The following is a 17,985-nucleotide window of genomic DNA, read 5'->3' as shown; positions in this document are numbered from 1 at the left end:
TCAAAGACCTAATTTCCAGAACTTAAAACTACGTTTAATATAATGACTGTCTTAAAATTTTTATTGGATGTGTTTGGGGAAAAGGTGGGCGTGAGAGGGGGGTTAGTTGCCCTCAAATCACTTTCGACACAAAGGGCACAAAGGGCACTAGCCCTCGGAATTTCCACTCGAATGAGCCTTTTTTGAAGGTTCTACGGCACCGCCTTCTATAAAAACCTTATATGCCCACAGGGCATAACTTAAAACACTTGCCCCGAGGGTTGTGGGGGAGTGTCTTCCTCAAAAATATATTTTATATCTGGAAATCAACTAGTCTGAACAAAATAGCTATCTGAAAATTTTGATTGGATGTGTTTTGGGAAATGATGGGCGTGGGGGGGGGGGGTTGTTCCACACAAAACCCTTTTAACTATTAAAAGGGGCACTAGCCCATTTAATTTCCAATTGAATGTAACTGTTTGAAGTTTCTACGACAAGCCTTATATAAAAACCTTATATGCCCCCAGGGCATAACTTAAAACTCTTGCCGAGGGTTGTGGGGGAGTGTCCACCTCAAAAATATCTTGTCTAACTGGAAATCAACTACCCTTAACACATTGGCTATCTCAAACGTGTGATTGGCTGTGTTTGGGGAAAGGTTGGGCGTAGGGGGGGGGGCTAGTTGCCCTCCAATCACTTTTGACTATTAAAAAGGGCACTAGCCCTTTGAATTTCCAATCGATTGAGCCTGTTCTGAAGTTTCTACGACAACACATTCTATAAAAACTTTATATGTCCCCAGGGCATATCTTAAAACCCTTGCCCTGAAGGTTGTGGGGGATTGTCCTCCTCAAAAACATATTTTCTATCTGGAAATCAGCTACACTGAACAAAATGGCTATCTCAAAAGTTTGATTGGATGTGTTTGGGAGAAAGATGGGCGTAGGGGGGGGGGGCTAGCTGCCCTTCAATTACTTTTGACTATTAAAAAGGGCACTAGCCCTTTAATTTCCAATCGAATGAGCCTGTTTTGAAGTTTCTACGACAAAACATTTTATAAAAACCTTAAATGCTCCCAGGGTATAGCTTAGAACACTTGCTCTGAGGGTTGTGGGGGAGTGTCCTCCTCAAAAATAGATTCTCAATCTGGAAATCAACTACGCTGAACAAAAATGGCTATCTCAAAATTTTTATTGGATGTGTTTAGGGGAATGATGGGCGTATGGAGGGGGGGGGGAGGGCTAGTTGCCCTCCAATCACTTTTGACTATTAAAAAGGGCACTATCCCTTTGAATTTCTAATCGGAGGAACCTATTTTGAAGTTTCTACGACAACGACTTCTATAAAACCTTATATGCCCCCAGGGCATATCTTAAAACCCTTGCCCTGAAGGTTCCTCCTCAAAAACATATTTTCTATCTGGTAATCAACTACGCTGAACAAAATGGCTATCTCAGAATTTTGATTGGATGTGTTTGGGGAAATGATGTGCGGGGGGGGGGCTAGTTGCACTCCAATCACTTTTGACTATTAAAAAGCCCTTTAATTTCCAATCGAATGAGCCTGTTTTGAAGTTTCTACAACAACGCCTTCTATAAAAACCTTATATGCCCCCAGGTCATAACTTAAAACCCTTGCCCTGAGAGTTGTGGGGGAGTGTCCTCCTCAAAAATATATTTTCTATCTGGAAATCAACTACGCTGAAAAAAATGGGACTCTCATAATTTTGATTGGACGGGGGTGGGGACATGCGGGGCGTGGGGGGGGGGAAGGGGCTAATTACACACCAGTCCATTTTGCTAATAAAAAAGGCACTAGCCCTTTATTTTACAGTCGAATCAGCCTTTTAGTAATTTTCTACGACATCGCATTCTATAAAGAACTTATGTGACCCCAGGGCATAACTTAAAACCCTTGCCCTGAGGGTTGTGGGGGAGTATCCTCCTCAAAAATATATTTTCTATCTGGGAATCAACTACGCTCAACAAAATGGCTATCTCAAAATTTTGATTGGATGTGTTTGGGGGAATGATGGGCGTGGGGGGGGGGCTTGTTGCCCTCCAATAATTTTGGACTATTAAAAAGGGCACTAGCCCTTTAATTTCCAATCGAATGAGTCTGTTTTGAAGTTTCTACGACAACGCCTTGTATAAAAACCTTATATGCCCCAGGGCATAACTTAAAACCCGTGCCCTATGGGTTGTGGGGGGGGAGGTATCCTCCTCAAAAATATATTTTCTATCTGGAAATCAACTACGCTGAACAAAATGGCTATCTCAAAATTTTGATTGGATGTGTTTGGCGAAATAATGGGCGTGGGGGGGGGGGCTAGTGACACTCCAATCACTTTCTACTATTAAAAAGGGCACTAGCTCTTTAATTTCCAATTGAATGAGCCTGTTTTGAAGTTTCTACGACAACTCCTTCTATAAAAACCTTATATGCCCCCAGGGCATAACTTAAAACCCTTGCCCTGAGGGTTGTGGGGGGGGGTATACTCCTCGAAAACATATTTTCTATCTGAAAATCAATTATGCTGAACAAAATGGCTATCTCAAACTTTTGATTGGATGCGTTTGGGGAAATGATGGGCGTGGGGGGGGGCGTGGTGACCTCCAATAATTTTATACCATTAAAAAAGACCCTATAACTCTCTATTTATAATCTAATGAGCCTCCTTTGAAGCTTCTACGAGGACCCCTGCCATGTGAATTACCTCTGGAAAAAAAAAATAATAAATAATAATAAAACATTGGAGCCGTATCGCCTTTACTATAGGCAACGCTACAGCGGTGCCTCTGATACTCTGGGGATATATATATGGTTCTTATAGAAGGGACGCTCGTATAAACCTCAGAGAGGGCTCATTTGATTGAAAATAGAAAGTTCTAGTTCAATTTTAAAGAGTCAAAAGAGACCGAAAGTTCATTAGCCTCCCCCCCCCCATACCCTTTTCCCCCAAACCCATCCGATAAAAATTTTGAGATAGCCATTTTGTTAAAAATAGTTCAAACATCAGATAATAAAAACTCCGAGGTTGACACAAACCCATTTTTTCACTTTGATATTGTTACTTGATACCAGTTTTGATACTTTGATGAACATTTGATTTTTTATTTGAAAAGTTTGATTTTGAAATAAGGAATTTTTAAAAACTTGAAACTTTTTGCAATCAAAAACTTGAAACTTTTTGCAATCAAAAACCAACAAAATTAATTTAAAAAAAAACTTTCAAAAATAAGTTTTTCAAAGAAAAGTAAAGGCCATTTTAAACTTAAGCTCAGCAGATACAAATACCTATTAAAAATCAAACTCAAAACGACCAGAAATAACTATTGAAGAATAAATGAAACCCAAAACGAACAGAAATTAAATAAACAATCGTAGCAAAAAACATACAACAAGTAATAATATAAATGAATAAATAGATCTTAAAGCGAGTAATACTTAGACTAAATATGAAAATCAACCTTAAAACGAAAAGAAATATTTTCCTATTGAAGTATAAATGAAACTTAAACGAAAAGAAATTAAATAAACAATCAATGCAAACAAACATACAATAGATATTAACGTAAATCAATAAATAAATCTTAAAACGAGTAAAGCTTTAATTGAATATGTAAATCAAGCTTCAAACGAACAAAAATCACTACAAACAAGAGTTTGGGTATCACCTACTTCTCTCACTGTGAAAGTCTAAAACTTACTGCGTCATTGGCGCTTTACTGAAAACTATATGCGTCTTTAATAGTCTTGGAAAGTATAAGCAACATCAAATTGAATATTTGATGTATCATTATATTAATTGTTGACAGATCCATCCGTTCTAGAATTTATTTCACTGTAATTTTACTTTTATTTTCAATGCTGTAAGAACTGGAAAAGAAAATATTTGTAATAAAATTCGTTTTCAGTTAAGTGCCAATGACGCAGTAGGCTTTTGGTTTTTGTTTACAGTTGGGAAAGGAGGCAGTATTCAAACAATTTTTTCTAGTGAAACTATATTCGTCTCGAACAACTTTAAAAAGAGCCAATAAATTAAACTGAATATTTGATGTATAATTATATTAATTGCTGAAAGCTCATCAGTTCAAAATGTTACTATAATTTTAATGTTTATTTTCAATAGTAAGTACAAAAGAAAATGTTTGTAATAAAATTGATTTTCAGTATAGTGCCAATGACACAGTAGGTTTTAGACTTTTACAGTGAGAGAGGGAGGCGATACCCAAACTCTTGTTTGTTGTGATTTTTTTTTGTTTCAAGCTTGAATTGCATATTCAATTTAAGTTTCACTCGTTTTAAGATTTATTTATTCCTTTACATTACTATCTGTTGTATGTTTGTTTGCATTGATTGTTTATTTAATTTCTGTTCGTTTTAAGTTTCATTTATGCTTCTATAGGAAAATATCTTTTTTCGTTTTAAGCTTTATTTTCATATTTAATCTAAGCATTACTCGCTTTTCTGATCTATTAATTCATTTATATTATTACTTGTTGTTTGTTTTTTGCTATGATTGTTTATTTAATTTCTGTTCGTTTTGGGTCTCATTTATTCTTTAATAATAATTTCTGGTCGTTTTGAATTTGAATTTTAACAAGTATTTGTATCAGCTGAGCCTATGTTTACAATGGCCTTTACTTTTCTTTGAAAAGCCTATTTTTCGGAAAGTTTTTTTTTTAATTAATTCCTTGAAATGTTGGCTTCTTTGCCCAACTGAATTTAAGCTGCACATTGTTTGAACTGGAAGCAAGCTAGGATTTTGAATCTGTGTAGACTGGCAGTTTGGCCTTAAACGCCACTCTTCTCACCTCCAACTTTTTAAGAGAAAAGAGGGGTATGTTTCACCTTGTTTAAATTGAAGCCTTGCAGTGATTTTTGATCTGTATGACTTAATGTAGAAAGCAGGCCTCTGGTCCATTGAACACCTCACCCTTATTCATCACCAGACTTTTAGCAATAGACTAGGTATTTTGTGCCTTGTTTGAAGTAGGATCATCCAAGAATTTCCAATCTGCCTTATTGGAGGTGTACAGTAGGCCCTTGGCCCCTCCATGACTACCTCTCATCACGAGTTTAAAAGTTTTTGTGTTGTTTTTTACTCTAAAATGTGTGTTCAGTTAGTATTCTTCTCCTTAAAAAAAAGCACCTTGAAACATAACCGGGCTACATAGTGAAAATAACTGCAAATTTCTTCTTCTTCATTAGAAATCACTTGGACTCCGTCATTTGGTGTTTTTCTGGCTTCAAAGTTGGTGGACTCTCCTCCATGGCATTGAATTTATGTTCTTTCAAGGGGGGGGGGAGAAAACTAATTCGTGTTTTTCATAAGGGCCAAACAAGGGAAGGGTAGGGTCCTGCTACCATTTCCCCGTAATTTAAGAGTAAGCTCGCCAGGTACATCTACGGCTCTTGCGACAGGACCCTCCCCTTCTTCTGTTTGTTGACCCCTCTTCTTTAAATTTACGATACTTCGGAAGAAGTCACTCACTTAAATAACATCTAAATTCATTAACACACCAATTTCGTCTATGTAAAACTTCTTTTAGATGGAAGCTGGCAAGGGAACATCCACAATCAGGTTAATATCTAGTGGAAGTTTAAAATTTTGGGATAGGGTATGCAGTTTATAAATTCCAGGAGTACTTGCAGTGCATTCAAAGAGAAGGTGTTGCAAAGTTTCTTCAGTCAAGTTGCAGAGTTGTCATTGGCGCTTTACTGAAAACCAATTTTATGACAAATATTTTCTTTTGTACTTAATATTGAAAATATACATTAAAATTATAGTAACATTTTGAAATGATGAGCTTTCAGAAATTAATATCATTACACATCAAATATTCAGTTTAATTTATTAGCTCTTTTTAAAGTTGTTAAAGACGAATATAGTTTCCCTACAAACAAGCGTTTGGATACTGCCTCCTTTCCTAACTGTAAATAAAAAACGACGACCATTTGTACCATTGGTGACCAAAAGAAAGTTAGATATATTGAAAATATATTCTATCCCTGTTCTTACGTCATTTACAATAAAACTACGATTACAGTTAAAAAAATTCTTGAATTGATGGATAGTTCAAAAATTAATACCATTATAAATCAAATATTTAATTTGATGTTGTTTATACTTTCCAAGACCGAAAGTATAAACAACTTGTTCAAGACGCATATAGTTTTCAGTAAAGCGCCAATGACGCAGTAGGTTTTAGACTTTTACAGTGAGAGAAGGAGGTCATACCCAAACTCTTGTCTGTGGTGATTTTTGTTCGTTTCAAGCTTAATTTACATAATCAATTTAAGTTTCAATCGTTTTAAGATTTATTTTTAAATTTACATTAATATCTGTAGTATGTTCGTTTGCATTGATTGTTTATTTAATTTCTGTTCGTGTTTTAAAAGCTATTTGTATCTGCTGAGCTTAAGTTTAAAATGGCCTTTACTTTTCATTGAAAAACATATATTTCGGAAAGTTTTTTTAAATTAACTTTTGTTCGTTTTTGATTGCAAAAATTTCAAGTTTTTAAAAATTCCTTATTTCAAAATCAAACTTAAAAAAAAAATATTCATCAAAGTATCAAAACGGATATCAAAGTAACAATATCAAAGTGAAAAAATGGGTTTGTGTCAACCTCGGAGTTTTTATGATCTGATGTTTGAACTATTTTTAACAAAATTGCTATCTCACAATTTTTATCGGATAGGTTTGGGAAAAAAGGACGTGGGGGGACTAGATTAAGCTCCGGTCTCTTTTGACTCTTTAAAAGTGAACTAGAACTTTATATTTTCACTCAAATGAACCCTCTCTGAAGTTTATACAAGTATCCCTTCTATAAGAACCATATATATCCCCAGAGTATAACTTACAACGCCTATCCCTGGGCCCTAGGGGGTTGTGTTGACCCTGGGGTTTTAATATCTGGTGGTTGAACTGTTTTTAACAAAATGGTCATCTGAAATTTTTATCGGATGGGTTTATGCTTCTGATACACCCAAAGGCGTGGAGAGTGGGAGGGGCTAGTAACCCTCTGATCTTTTTTCACTCTGAGAAAATGATCTACAACTTTTAATTTCCATTCAAATAAACCCTCTCTGAAGTTTATACGAGCATACCTTCCATAAGAACCATATATGCCCCCAGTGCAATACTTACAACGCCTGCCCTGGCGCTGGGGGTGGGTTGTCGACACAGGAGTTTTTCTTATCTGATCTTCGAACTATTTTAACGAAATGGCCACGGGCAAAGAATTTTTGTTATAGGATTTTTGAATTCTTTTTAACAAAATGGCTACCTCAAATTTTTGATCAGATCTATTTGGGGGAAAAGGGCTTGAGGGCGAGTTGCCCTCCGATCACCTTTGCCTCTTAAAAAGGACACTAGAACTCTTGATTTCTAATCGAATGAAGATTCTTCGGAGCTTATTCAAAGACCCCTTCTACATGAAGTGCCACTGGGAAAAGAATAAGTGGAGTGTGGGGGGAGGCTAGCTGCCCTCCAATTACTTTTGACTCTTAAAAAGTGAATTACAACTTTCAATTTCTAATCAAATGCGCCATCTAGGAATTTTATACGAGCATCCCTTCCGTAACAACCATATATGCCCCCAGGGCATAACTTACAACGCCCACCTCCGGGCCCTGGGGGGCTGTGTCGCCACCGGAGTTTTTGTTTTCAGAACTTTGAACTATTTTTAATAAAATGTCTATCTCAAAATTTTTATCTGATGTATTTAGGGCGTGGTGGAGGGGGGGCTAGTTGCCCTTCGATCTCTTTTGACTCAAAGTGAACAAAAACTTTCAATTTCAAATCAAATGAGCCCTCTCCGGCGTTTATACGAGTAACCCTTCCATAAGAACTATATATGCCCCTAGAGCATTACTCATAACGCCTGCCTCCGGGCCCTGGCTGGTTCTGTCTACACAGGAATTTTTTTTTATCTGACCTTTGAACTATTTTTAATGAAATGGCTATTATAAAAATTTTATCAGATGGGCTTGGGGAAAAAAGGGTGTGTGAGGGGGGGACTAATCTACCTTGGATATCTTTAGACTCTTAAAAATTGAACTAGAACTTACAATTTTCAATCAAACGAGCCCCCTCTGAAGTTTCTACGAGTATCCCTTTCATAAGAACCATATACGCCCCCAGAACAACACTTGCAACGCCTATCCCCCGGGCTCTGAAGGGCGTTTTTGTTATCTAATTTTTGAACAATTTCCAAAACACTGGCTATCTCAAAATTTGTAGCGAACAGGTTTGGGGAAAAAGAGTGTGAAGGGAGGGGCTAGTTTAACTCTCTTGACTCTTAAAAAGTGAACTAGAACTTTCAATTTCCAATCAAATGAGCCCTCTATGAAGTTTATGCGAGCATCCCTTTCATAAGAACCATACATGCCCTTAGGGCATAACTTAGAACGCCTTCCCCTGTGCCCTGGGGGGTTCTATTGACACCGGATTTTTTCTTATCCGACCTTTGAAATATTTTTGAAAAGATTTCTATCTGAAAATTTTCATCAGATGGGTTTTGAAAAAGAAGGCGTGGGAGGGAGGGGGCTAGAGGCGTTTTAACACCCTTTGATTATGAAAACGTGAGCTCGAACCTTAAATATCCAATCAACTAATCCATCTCTAAATTATATATAAGCATCCCTTTCATACAAACAATATATGCCCCAGGGCATAACTTACGACGCTTGCCCCCGGGCCCTGGAGGGTTGTGACGACACCTGAGTTTTTGTTATCTGACTTTTGATAATTTTTAACTTGATGGCTATCTCGAAATTTTTATTGATACATTTTGGGAAGAATGGGCGTGGGGGGGGGGGGTCTAGTTGCCCTCCAATCTCTTTTGACTTAAAAAAACCTCGCTAGAAATTTCAATTTCCAATCAAATGAGCCATCTCCGAATTTTTTACGTGCATCCCTTCAATAAGAACCATATATTCCCCCAGGGCATAACTTACAACACCTGCCCTTGGGCCCTTGGGGGCTGCGTTGACCCCTGAGTTTTCGTTATATGGTCTTTTAACTATTTTAAAAAAAACTATCTCAAAATTCTTATTGAATGGGTTTGAGGAAAAAAGGGCGTGGAGGGGGGGGGCTAATTGCCCTGTAATCTCTCTTGACTCTTAGAAAGTGAACTAGAACTTTCAGTAACCATTTAAATGAGCCCCTTTGGAAGTTAATAAGAGCATCCCTTCCATAAAACCCATAAATGCCCCAAAGGAATAAATTAAAACGCCTGCCCCCGGGCTCTGGTGGGGTCTGTCGAAATCAGACATTTTGTTATATGATCTTTGAACTATTTTTAACAACATAGCTATCTTAAAATTTCTATTGGATGCATTTGCGAAAAAAAGAGTTGGGGGGGGGGAGCTGGTTACCCTCCAATATCTTTTGATGCTTAAAAAGTGAAGTAGAACTTTCAATTTCCAATCAAATTTGTCCTCTCTGAAGTTTATACAAGCATTCCTTCCATAAGAACCTTATATGCCCCCAGGGCATAACTTACAATCCTTGCCCTGAGGGCTGTGGGAGAGTTGTCATCGTCAAAGACCTAATTTCCAGGAATTAAAACTACGTTTAATAAAATGGCAGTCTCAAAATTTTGATTGGATGTGTTTGGGGAAGAGGTGGGCGAGAGAGGTGGGTTAGTTGCCCTCAAATCACCTTCGACTATTAAAAAGGGCACCAGCCCTTTGAATTTCCAATCGTATTAGCCTTTTCTCAAGTTTCTACGACAACGCCTTCTATAAAAAACCTTATATGCCCCCAGGGTATAACTTAAAACCCTTGCCTTGAGGGTTTTGGGGGAGTGTCCTCCTCAAGAACATATTTACTATCTGGAAATCAACTACGCTGAACAAAATGGATATCTTAAAATTTTTATTGGATGTGTTTGGGGGAATGATGGGCGTGGGGGGGGCAAGTTGTCCTCCAATCACTTTCGACTATTAAGTAGGGCACTAGCCCTTTGAATTTGCAATCAAATGAGCCTTTTTTGAAGGTTCTAAGACAACGCCTTCTATAAAAACCTTATATGCCCTCCGGGCATAACTGAAAACCCTTGTCCTGATGGTTGTGGGGGAGTGTTCTCCTCAAAAACATATTTTCTATCTGGAAAATCAACTACGCTGAACAAAATGGCTATCTCAAATTTTTGATTGGATGTGTTTGGGGGAATGATGGGCTTGGGGGGGGGCTTATTGCCCTCCAATCACTTTAGACTATTAATTTCCAATCGAATAAGCCTTTTTTGAAGTTTCTACAACAACGCCTTCTATAAAAACATTATATGCCCCCAGGGCGTAACTTAAAACCCTTGCCCTGACGGTTGTGGGGGAGTGCCCTCCTCAAAAACATATTTTCTATCTGGAAATCAACTACGCTGAACAAAATGGCTATCCCAAAATTTTGACTGCATGTATGGGCAAATGATGGGCTTGGGGGGGGGCTAGTTGCCCTCCAATCAGTTTTTACTATCAAAAGGGCACTAGGACTCTCGATTTCCAATCGAATGAGCCCCCTTTGAAGTTTCTACGACGACCCCTTCCATATGAAGTGCCTCTGGAAAAAAATAAATAAATAATAATAATAATAAAACATTGGGGCCGTATGGCCTTTACTATAGGCAACGCTATAGCGTTGCCTCTGATTCAACTATTGCTGCCAGTTCAGCCGTCAAAACTGAGGAGTTCAGTGGGAGAGGCTTTTGAATGGACAGAGAGGTGTGTGGAATTATTGCTGCTGCCGCAGATTTATCTCCTACTAGGGATCCATCAGTATAAATGTGCAGATTATCTTTAAACTCTGTAGTCTTTTTGTCTTGTATTAGCTTTAGGCTGACATTTGGTTGGCAAAACTTCCATGGAGGAGGGAACTTAAAAGAACCAACCTCAATTTTTTCTAATGACCAGTTTGGACAGAGTGCTGAAAAAGCTTGCCATGATGCGATCCCGATTTTATTCTGCTACCTAGCGCTCCTATGACAAAGAGTGAAAATGGGGTGCCGTTCCCCATAGGCTTGGATCCTGGTATAATATTTAACAGTGGCTTTGGCTATTCTCTCGCTTATAGGGACAACTCTTGCTAGTTTCCTGGTACAATCACTAGAAGTGTGTGAGGACAAGCCAAGAGCCAGTTGAAGTGCCATGTTCTGGATAGTTTCCAATTTGGACATTTTTTTTTTTTAATTGGTATGGCCGTAAGCAACTATCCCATACTCCATTTTTGGCCTTATATATTGTTTGTAAAAAGTTCCCAATACAGTTGGTGAAGTCTGGGCTTTTATTTGTTAATTTTTGAAATATATATCTTACCGCATGCTTTTCATCAGAAAGACAGATAGGTATTTTTTTATCTGGTTGGGTTATTTATATGGCAATTGCTATAGGCTTTGTGACAACTGCACATATACCACATGACAATAGGACACAAGACTGATAATGTTAGAGATGGATTCTCCTTCTACAACCTCTTATCCTGCTTGGAACTTATAGGGCACATAATTTTGAGCCAAGAAAACAGACTGAATAAATTTTATGAGGCATCTACCACTTCTGAGCCCCACCTACCTTATGTCCTAAAGTGTACTCATTCACTTGAAATTTGGTAGGAGATTACATACAGCCAAGGAGGTGTGAGTCAAGATATTTTGCACTATTGAACTTTACTCTCCAGGCATTAGCAGGCTTCATAGTTTCATTGCTTGAGGATTTCCTCTTTATCACAAAAAGTGACTTAACAGTAGACTGTAAAGCTTGTTTATCTTCAGGTACAATGGGTTACATACTTCTGGTAGTTGCAAAGGTGGATCTAGAGCAAAATCTGGGGGGGGGTCAATGTGAAAAGGGCACCGAAAAAGAAAAGAAAAAACAGAATGAGGGTGCCAGAAAAATCTTGAGCTAGTTGGTTTATGTTTTATTTGTTTTTGGCATGTGTTAGGATAGGAAAACTTGCTTTCACATAAGTGCTTAGCAAAAATTATGAATAACACTGTAATTAAATGGCATAGTTTTACAATTAATAGTAAAGTGTTTATGCAGTAATGACTTGGTGACAGACATAGAGCCAAATTGTTTGTACCATCAATTGCATAGGAAACAATAGCCAGCCAAAGATTACTGCATTAACTTCATATTGTTTTCGGAATGTAAATATAGTTAATGTTTGCTTTAGGGCTAGGTTTATCATCTTCAGTAATACATATGATTTTAAAGTTTGAAATGATTTTTTGTTTTAATTTCTGTTCCTTTTATTTTTGGCTTATTACATGACTTCATTTCTGCTCTCAGTTTTACGTCATTGTTATTTTTTGTTACTTATGTTTATGGACCTGAAATCATTCTCATGATACAGATCAATGATGGTTTTACCTTTCCATTTAATGTAATGTTCTCTCATAGTGCTTGCTGCGTTCCCTGGGAGAAAATCCCACAGAATAGTTCATATAAATCGAGGTAACATATGTATAACTCCTAATTCAATGCCAAACCAATTATTGTACCAAGTTTGCCTCATATTGTAACTACAGCAAGATTACCTCTGTAGTCAGCACTAATCACTGAAACATACTTCTCAGGTAAAAGTTAGAACCTGCATTGAATATTTTCTGCCTGTTGAATCAAAAATGTCTGTTTTGGTTCAGAAAAGCTCTTCCCATAAAAAAAAAAAAAAAAAAAAAAAAAAAAAAAAAAAAAAATCTTTGTAACCTTGTTGCTCCTATTATATATTAAGTATGTCTTTTTGGTTCATTTTTATTGTAAATGCCCAATATCTATTTTCTACCAAAAATTGTAGGTCATTACTTTTCTTTTACATAAGGGCTATTTTATCCATAATTTTTTCATAATGTCCAGTTTACCCTATTATTATCCCGTATTCCTATCACTACTTAATAATGCCTCAGAGGTTGCTTTTGCCCAGCGTATTAAAAATTATTTCTGCACTGAACGTTTCCCTATTGTTTGGACTGACAGTTTTCTAACTTGATAACACAAAATATTCTGTCATGTAACATGCCGTAATTTCTACTTCATGGCCCAGAAATAATTGTTTGTGTTCTTTATAACAATATGTTTCTTGTTGTTTTAATTTCATTGATGAAAGATCCTTGCCTTGTACATCAGAAATTTTTTTTTACATATTTACGAAAACACACTGAAATTGTAATTTTGTTTTTTATTGATCAGTTTTGATAATTCACACATAGATTAAAGGAGGGAAATCAATTAAGATAATTGAATATGTTGCAAGGGGAGGTCATTGGCATCTCCCCCTTTGAAGCGTGAAAAATTCTACAAAATGTATACTTTTTGATAAATAATGGGTAAAAATAGCATAAAAAATACACTGTTTCTGGTGTTGGGATCTTAGGGTTTAAATCACAAGGCGTTTGTGCAAGTGTGATTATTTCTTTATTAGAAACATTTAGAATGGGGTTTTGCCATCTAATATTCATCCAAGGATATTCCCCCTCTGAAAATATCGATTTTCTCTGTATAAATGTCTAAATATTTGGGTAGAAAACAAGCATTTCGAAGTCATTGGGCACTTCTTCTATAAACTCCTGCATTTGATTAAATTCTGTTCTAGCTTCTGAAAAGTCTATCTCAGCACTGGTCTCCATGCTTCTGTAAACAATGGGAATAGACATTACCAAGTGGAAACAAGTTTTATTTACTCATTTAGATTGTCTGGCTCATATAGGAAAGAGGTTGGATCTATTACTTAGAGAGATTCTGAACAAAGTAAGTTTTACTCTCAGTGTTCAATTTTATAATTAGTTAAGTTCAATGTCAGTAGATAGTATCTATGGAATTCTGCTGCCTGTATAGCAATTCCTGTTTTATTTGCAGCCTTTACGTTCCATGGTAGCTTTCCAAGGCATAGTCTACAGCCAGCGGTTATTTGGCAGTGTATAATGTCCTCAAACAGGTTTTTTTTCTGTTTTTGTTGTCAATTACACAATGAATGTAGGTCATGAGTTCACATACACATTTTTAAAACTACACGTGATTAAACACGTTATAAAACTACATGCTATTTGCTTATGTCCTGTTGGTACCATTCCAAACGAGTGGGGATTCCCCGCCTGTTCCTAAACATTTCAAAAAAATAACAGTATGAACGGGGGATTCCCCGCGCAAATTTGTTTCAACTCCAAGTTTTTTTCAACCAGACTGGTTTTTTTAAAGCAAGGTGTGTACATGTGCGTAGGCTTTGTTATTAAAAACTTGGACACTACAATCAGAATTGTTTGATCGACATTTAAAAAAGGGGTAATGAGATTTGCGAATTGGAATAAAAAATTTTAACTAGAAATGGCTGAAAAGTGTTTTTGGGGAGCTGAGGTGATTGTGTACTGCATAATACACATGTGATGTTTGGACAGTGGTGTCAGTTTAAAATAATTTAACGTTCCCTTCGTTCCCCCTTTTCTGAGGGCAGGGGAGGGGGGGGTCAATTTCGGAGGGAAAACCAAAAATACTCAGAATCGAAAATAAATGGAATCTGCCTCAAGGGAAAGGCTCAAAGGCCCTTCGTTCTCCCATTTCTGAGGGTAGGGGAGGGGGAGGTCAATTTTGGAGGGAAAACCAAAAATACTCAGAATCGAAAATAAATGGGATCTGCCTCAAGGGGAAGGCTCAGAGGCCCTTCGTTCCCCCATTTCTGAGGACAGGGGGGGTCAATTTTTGAGGGAAAACCAACAATACTCATAATCCAAAATAAATGGGATCTGCCTCAAGGGCAAGGCTCAGAGGCCCTTCGTTCCACCATTACTGAGGGCAGGGGAGGGGGGGTGAATTTTGGAGAGAAAACCAAAAATAATCATAATCTAAAATAATTGGTATCGGCCTATTGGGGAAGGCTCTGAGGCCTTTCTTTCCCCATTTTGTGTGGGCTGGGGGGGGGGGGTCAATTTTGGAGGGAAAAACAAAAATGCTCAGAATCGAAAATAAATGGGATCTGCCTCAAGGGCAAGGCTCAGAGGCCCGTCGTTCCCCCAGTTGTTAGGGCAGGGGAGGGGGGGTCAATTTTGGACGGAAAACCAAAAATACTCAGAATCGAAAATAAGCGGGATCTGCCTCAAGGGCAAGGCTCAGAGGCCCCTCCTTCCCCCTCAGAAAAAGTTTTAACAAGAAATGTCTGAAAAGTATTTTTTTGGGGGATGGAGTGATGACAGATTGGATGTCTCAGACTAGTGATAGTTTTGTACCGTGGTACGAATTGCTTGTGAAAAACCCAAATGAATTAGTTGAAAATAAAGTTTTAACAAGAAATGTCTGAAAAGTATTTTTTTTTGGGGGGTGGGTGCGATGACAGAGTGGATGTCTTAGACTAGTTATAGTGCTGTACTCTGGCATGAATTGCTTTCGAAAACCCGGATGAACTAGTTGAAAATAAACTTTTAACAAGAAATGTCTGAAAAGTATTTTTTTTGGGGGGGTGAGGGCGATGACAGAGTGGATGTCTTAGACTAGCAATAGTGCTTAACTGTGGTACGAATTGCTTGTGAAAAACCCGGATGAATTAGCTGAAAATAAAGTTTTAACAAGAAATGTCTGAAAAGTATTTTTTTTGGGAGATGGGACGATGACAGAGTGGATGTCTTACACTAGTGATTGTGCTCTACTGTGTTACGACTTTCTTTCTAAAACCCGGATTAATTATATGAAATAAATTTTTAACAGGAATTTTCTTAAAAGTTTTTTTTTTTGGGGGTGGGGGCGATGACAGAGTGGATGTCTTAGACTAGTTATAGTTCTGTACTCTGGAATGAATTGATTTCGAAAACCAGGGTGAATTAGTTGAATATAAAGTTTTAAAAAGAAATGCTTTCGAAAACCCGGATGAATTAGTTGAAATAAAGTTTTAACAAGAAAGGTCTGAATCGGAATTTTTTTGGGGGGTGGGGGCGAGGACAGATGGAGGGCTGTACTCTGGCATGAATTGCTTTCGAAATCACGGATGAATTAGTTCAAATAAAGTTTCAACAATAAATATCTGAAAAGTATTTTTTTGGGGGGGTGGGGGCGATGACAGAGTGGATGTCTTAGACTAGTTATAGTGCTGTACTCTGGCATGAATTGCTTTCGAAAACCCGGGTGAATTAGTTGAAAATAAAGTTTTAACAAGAAATGTCTGAAAAGTATTTTTTTGGGGGTGGGGGCGATGACAGAGTGGATGTCTTAGACTAGTTATAGTGCTGTACTCTGGTACGAATTGCTTGTGAAAAACCCGGATGAATTAGTTGAAAATAAAGTTTTAACAAGAAATGTCTGAAAAGTATTTTTTTGGGGGATGGGACGATGACAGAGTGGATGTTTTAGACTAGTTATAGTGCTTTACTGTGGCATGAATTGCTTTCTAAAACCCGTATGAATTAGTTGAAAATAACGTTTTAACAAGAAATGTCTGAAAAGTTGTTTTTTTTTTTAAACATAATTGGCTTAAATAAAAGCGGAACTCTTAAAATCACAACTCAAGGTCAGTAAATAATTCCTTTTTTTTTGTTATTTCTTTTTTTTTAAAAACGATTGGATGGAATAAAACCGGAAATTTTAAAATCAAAACAACTAAAGGTCAGTAAATAATTCCTTTTTTGTTTTTTTTTTGTTAAACACGAGCTTTTGTAGAAAATAATTTCAAAGTATCAAGTCACGTGATAGTTACGCTTTTGTAGAAAATAGTTTCAAAGTACCAAGTCACATTATAGTTACGCTATTGTAGAAAATAATTTCAAAGTACCAAGTCACATTATAGTTACGCTATTGTTGAAAATAATTTCAAAGTACCAAATCACATGATAGTTACGCTATTATAGAAAATAATTTCAAAGTACCAAGTCACATTATAGTTACGCTATTGTAGAAAATAATTTAAAACTAACAAGTCACATGATAGTTACGCTATTTTAGAAAATAATTTCAAAGTACCAAGTCACATGATAGTTATGCTATTGTAGAAAATGATTTCAAAGTACCAAGTCACATTATAGTTAACCTTTTGTAGAAAATAATTTCAAACTGCCAAGTGACATGATAGTTACGCTATTGTAGAAAATAATTTCAGAGTACAAAGTCACTTGATAGTTACTCTATTGTAGAAAATAATTTCAAAGTAAAATGTCAAATTATAGTTACGATTTTATAGAAAATAATTTCAAAGTACCAAGTCACATGATAGTTACGCTATTGTAGAAAATAATTTCAAAGTACCAAGTCACATTATAGTTACCCTTTTGTAGAAAATAATTTCAAACTACCAAGTCACATGATAGTTACGCTTTTGTAGAAAATAATTTCAAAGTACCAAGTCACATGATAGTTACGCTTTTGTAGAAAATAATTTCAAAGTACCAAGTCACATTATAGTTAAGCTATTGTAGAAAATAATTTCAAAGTACCAAGTCACATTATAGTTACGCAATTGTAGAAAATAATATCAAAGTACCAAGTCACATGATAGTTACGCTATTTTTGAAAATAATTTCAAAGTATCAAGTCACATTATAGTTATGCTATTGTAGAAAATAAATTCAAACTACCAAGTCACATGATAGTTACGCTTTTGTAGAAAATAATTTCAAAGTACCAAGTCACATGATAGTTACGCTTTTGTAGAAAATAATTTCAAAGTACCAAGTCACATGATAGTTACGCTATTGTAAAAAATAATTTCAAAGTACCAAGTCACATGATAGTTACGCTTTTGTAAAAAAATAATCTCAAAGTACCAAGTCACATGATAGTTACGCTATTATAGAAAATAATTTCAAAGTACCAATTCACATTATAGTTACGCTATTGTAGAAAATAATTTCAAACTACCAAGTCACATGATAGTCACGGTATTGTAGAAAATAATTTCAAAGTACCATGTCACATTATAGTTACGCTATTGTAGAAAATAATTTCAAAGTACCAAGTCACATGATAGTTACGCTATTGTAGAAAATAATTTCAAAGTACCAAGTCACATGATAGTTACGCTTTTGTAGA

General features: G+C 36.5%; 1 protein-coding gene across 7 annotated transcripts in view; it reads left to right on the top strand.

The window, feature by feature from the left end:
• LOC148939397 (uncharacterized) overlaps positions 1–17,985 on the top strand; it is a 112,383-nt gene that overhangs the window by 16,648 nt on the left and 77,750 nt on the right. For all 7 annotated transcript variants that reach the window (XM_089106591.1, XM_089106585.1, XM_089106587.1 and 4 more), the window contains exon 2: positions 13,577–13,731. In XM_089106591.1, coding sequence (XP_088962717.1) covers positions 13,624–13,731 — 108 coding nt within the window. In that variant the 5' untranslated portion in view covers positions 13,577–13,623. The remainder of the gene's footprint in view (positions 1–13,576; positions 13,732–17,985) is intronic.

Source organism: Artemia sp. Qi Xiang Cuo, chromosome 21 (assembly GCF_049724085.1).
Source record: "Artemia sp. Qi Xiang Cuo chromosome 21, ASM4972408v1, whole genome shotgun sequence".
Taxonomy (NCBI): Eukaryota; Metazoa; Arthropoda; class Branchiopoda; order Anostraca; family Artemiidae; genus Artemia; species Artemia sp. Qi Xiang Cuo.
Note: the sequence above shows the minus strand (reverse complement) of the source record. Positions and strands in the feature narration are given on the sequence as shown.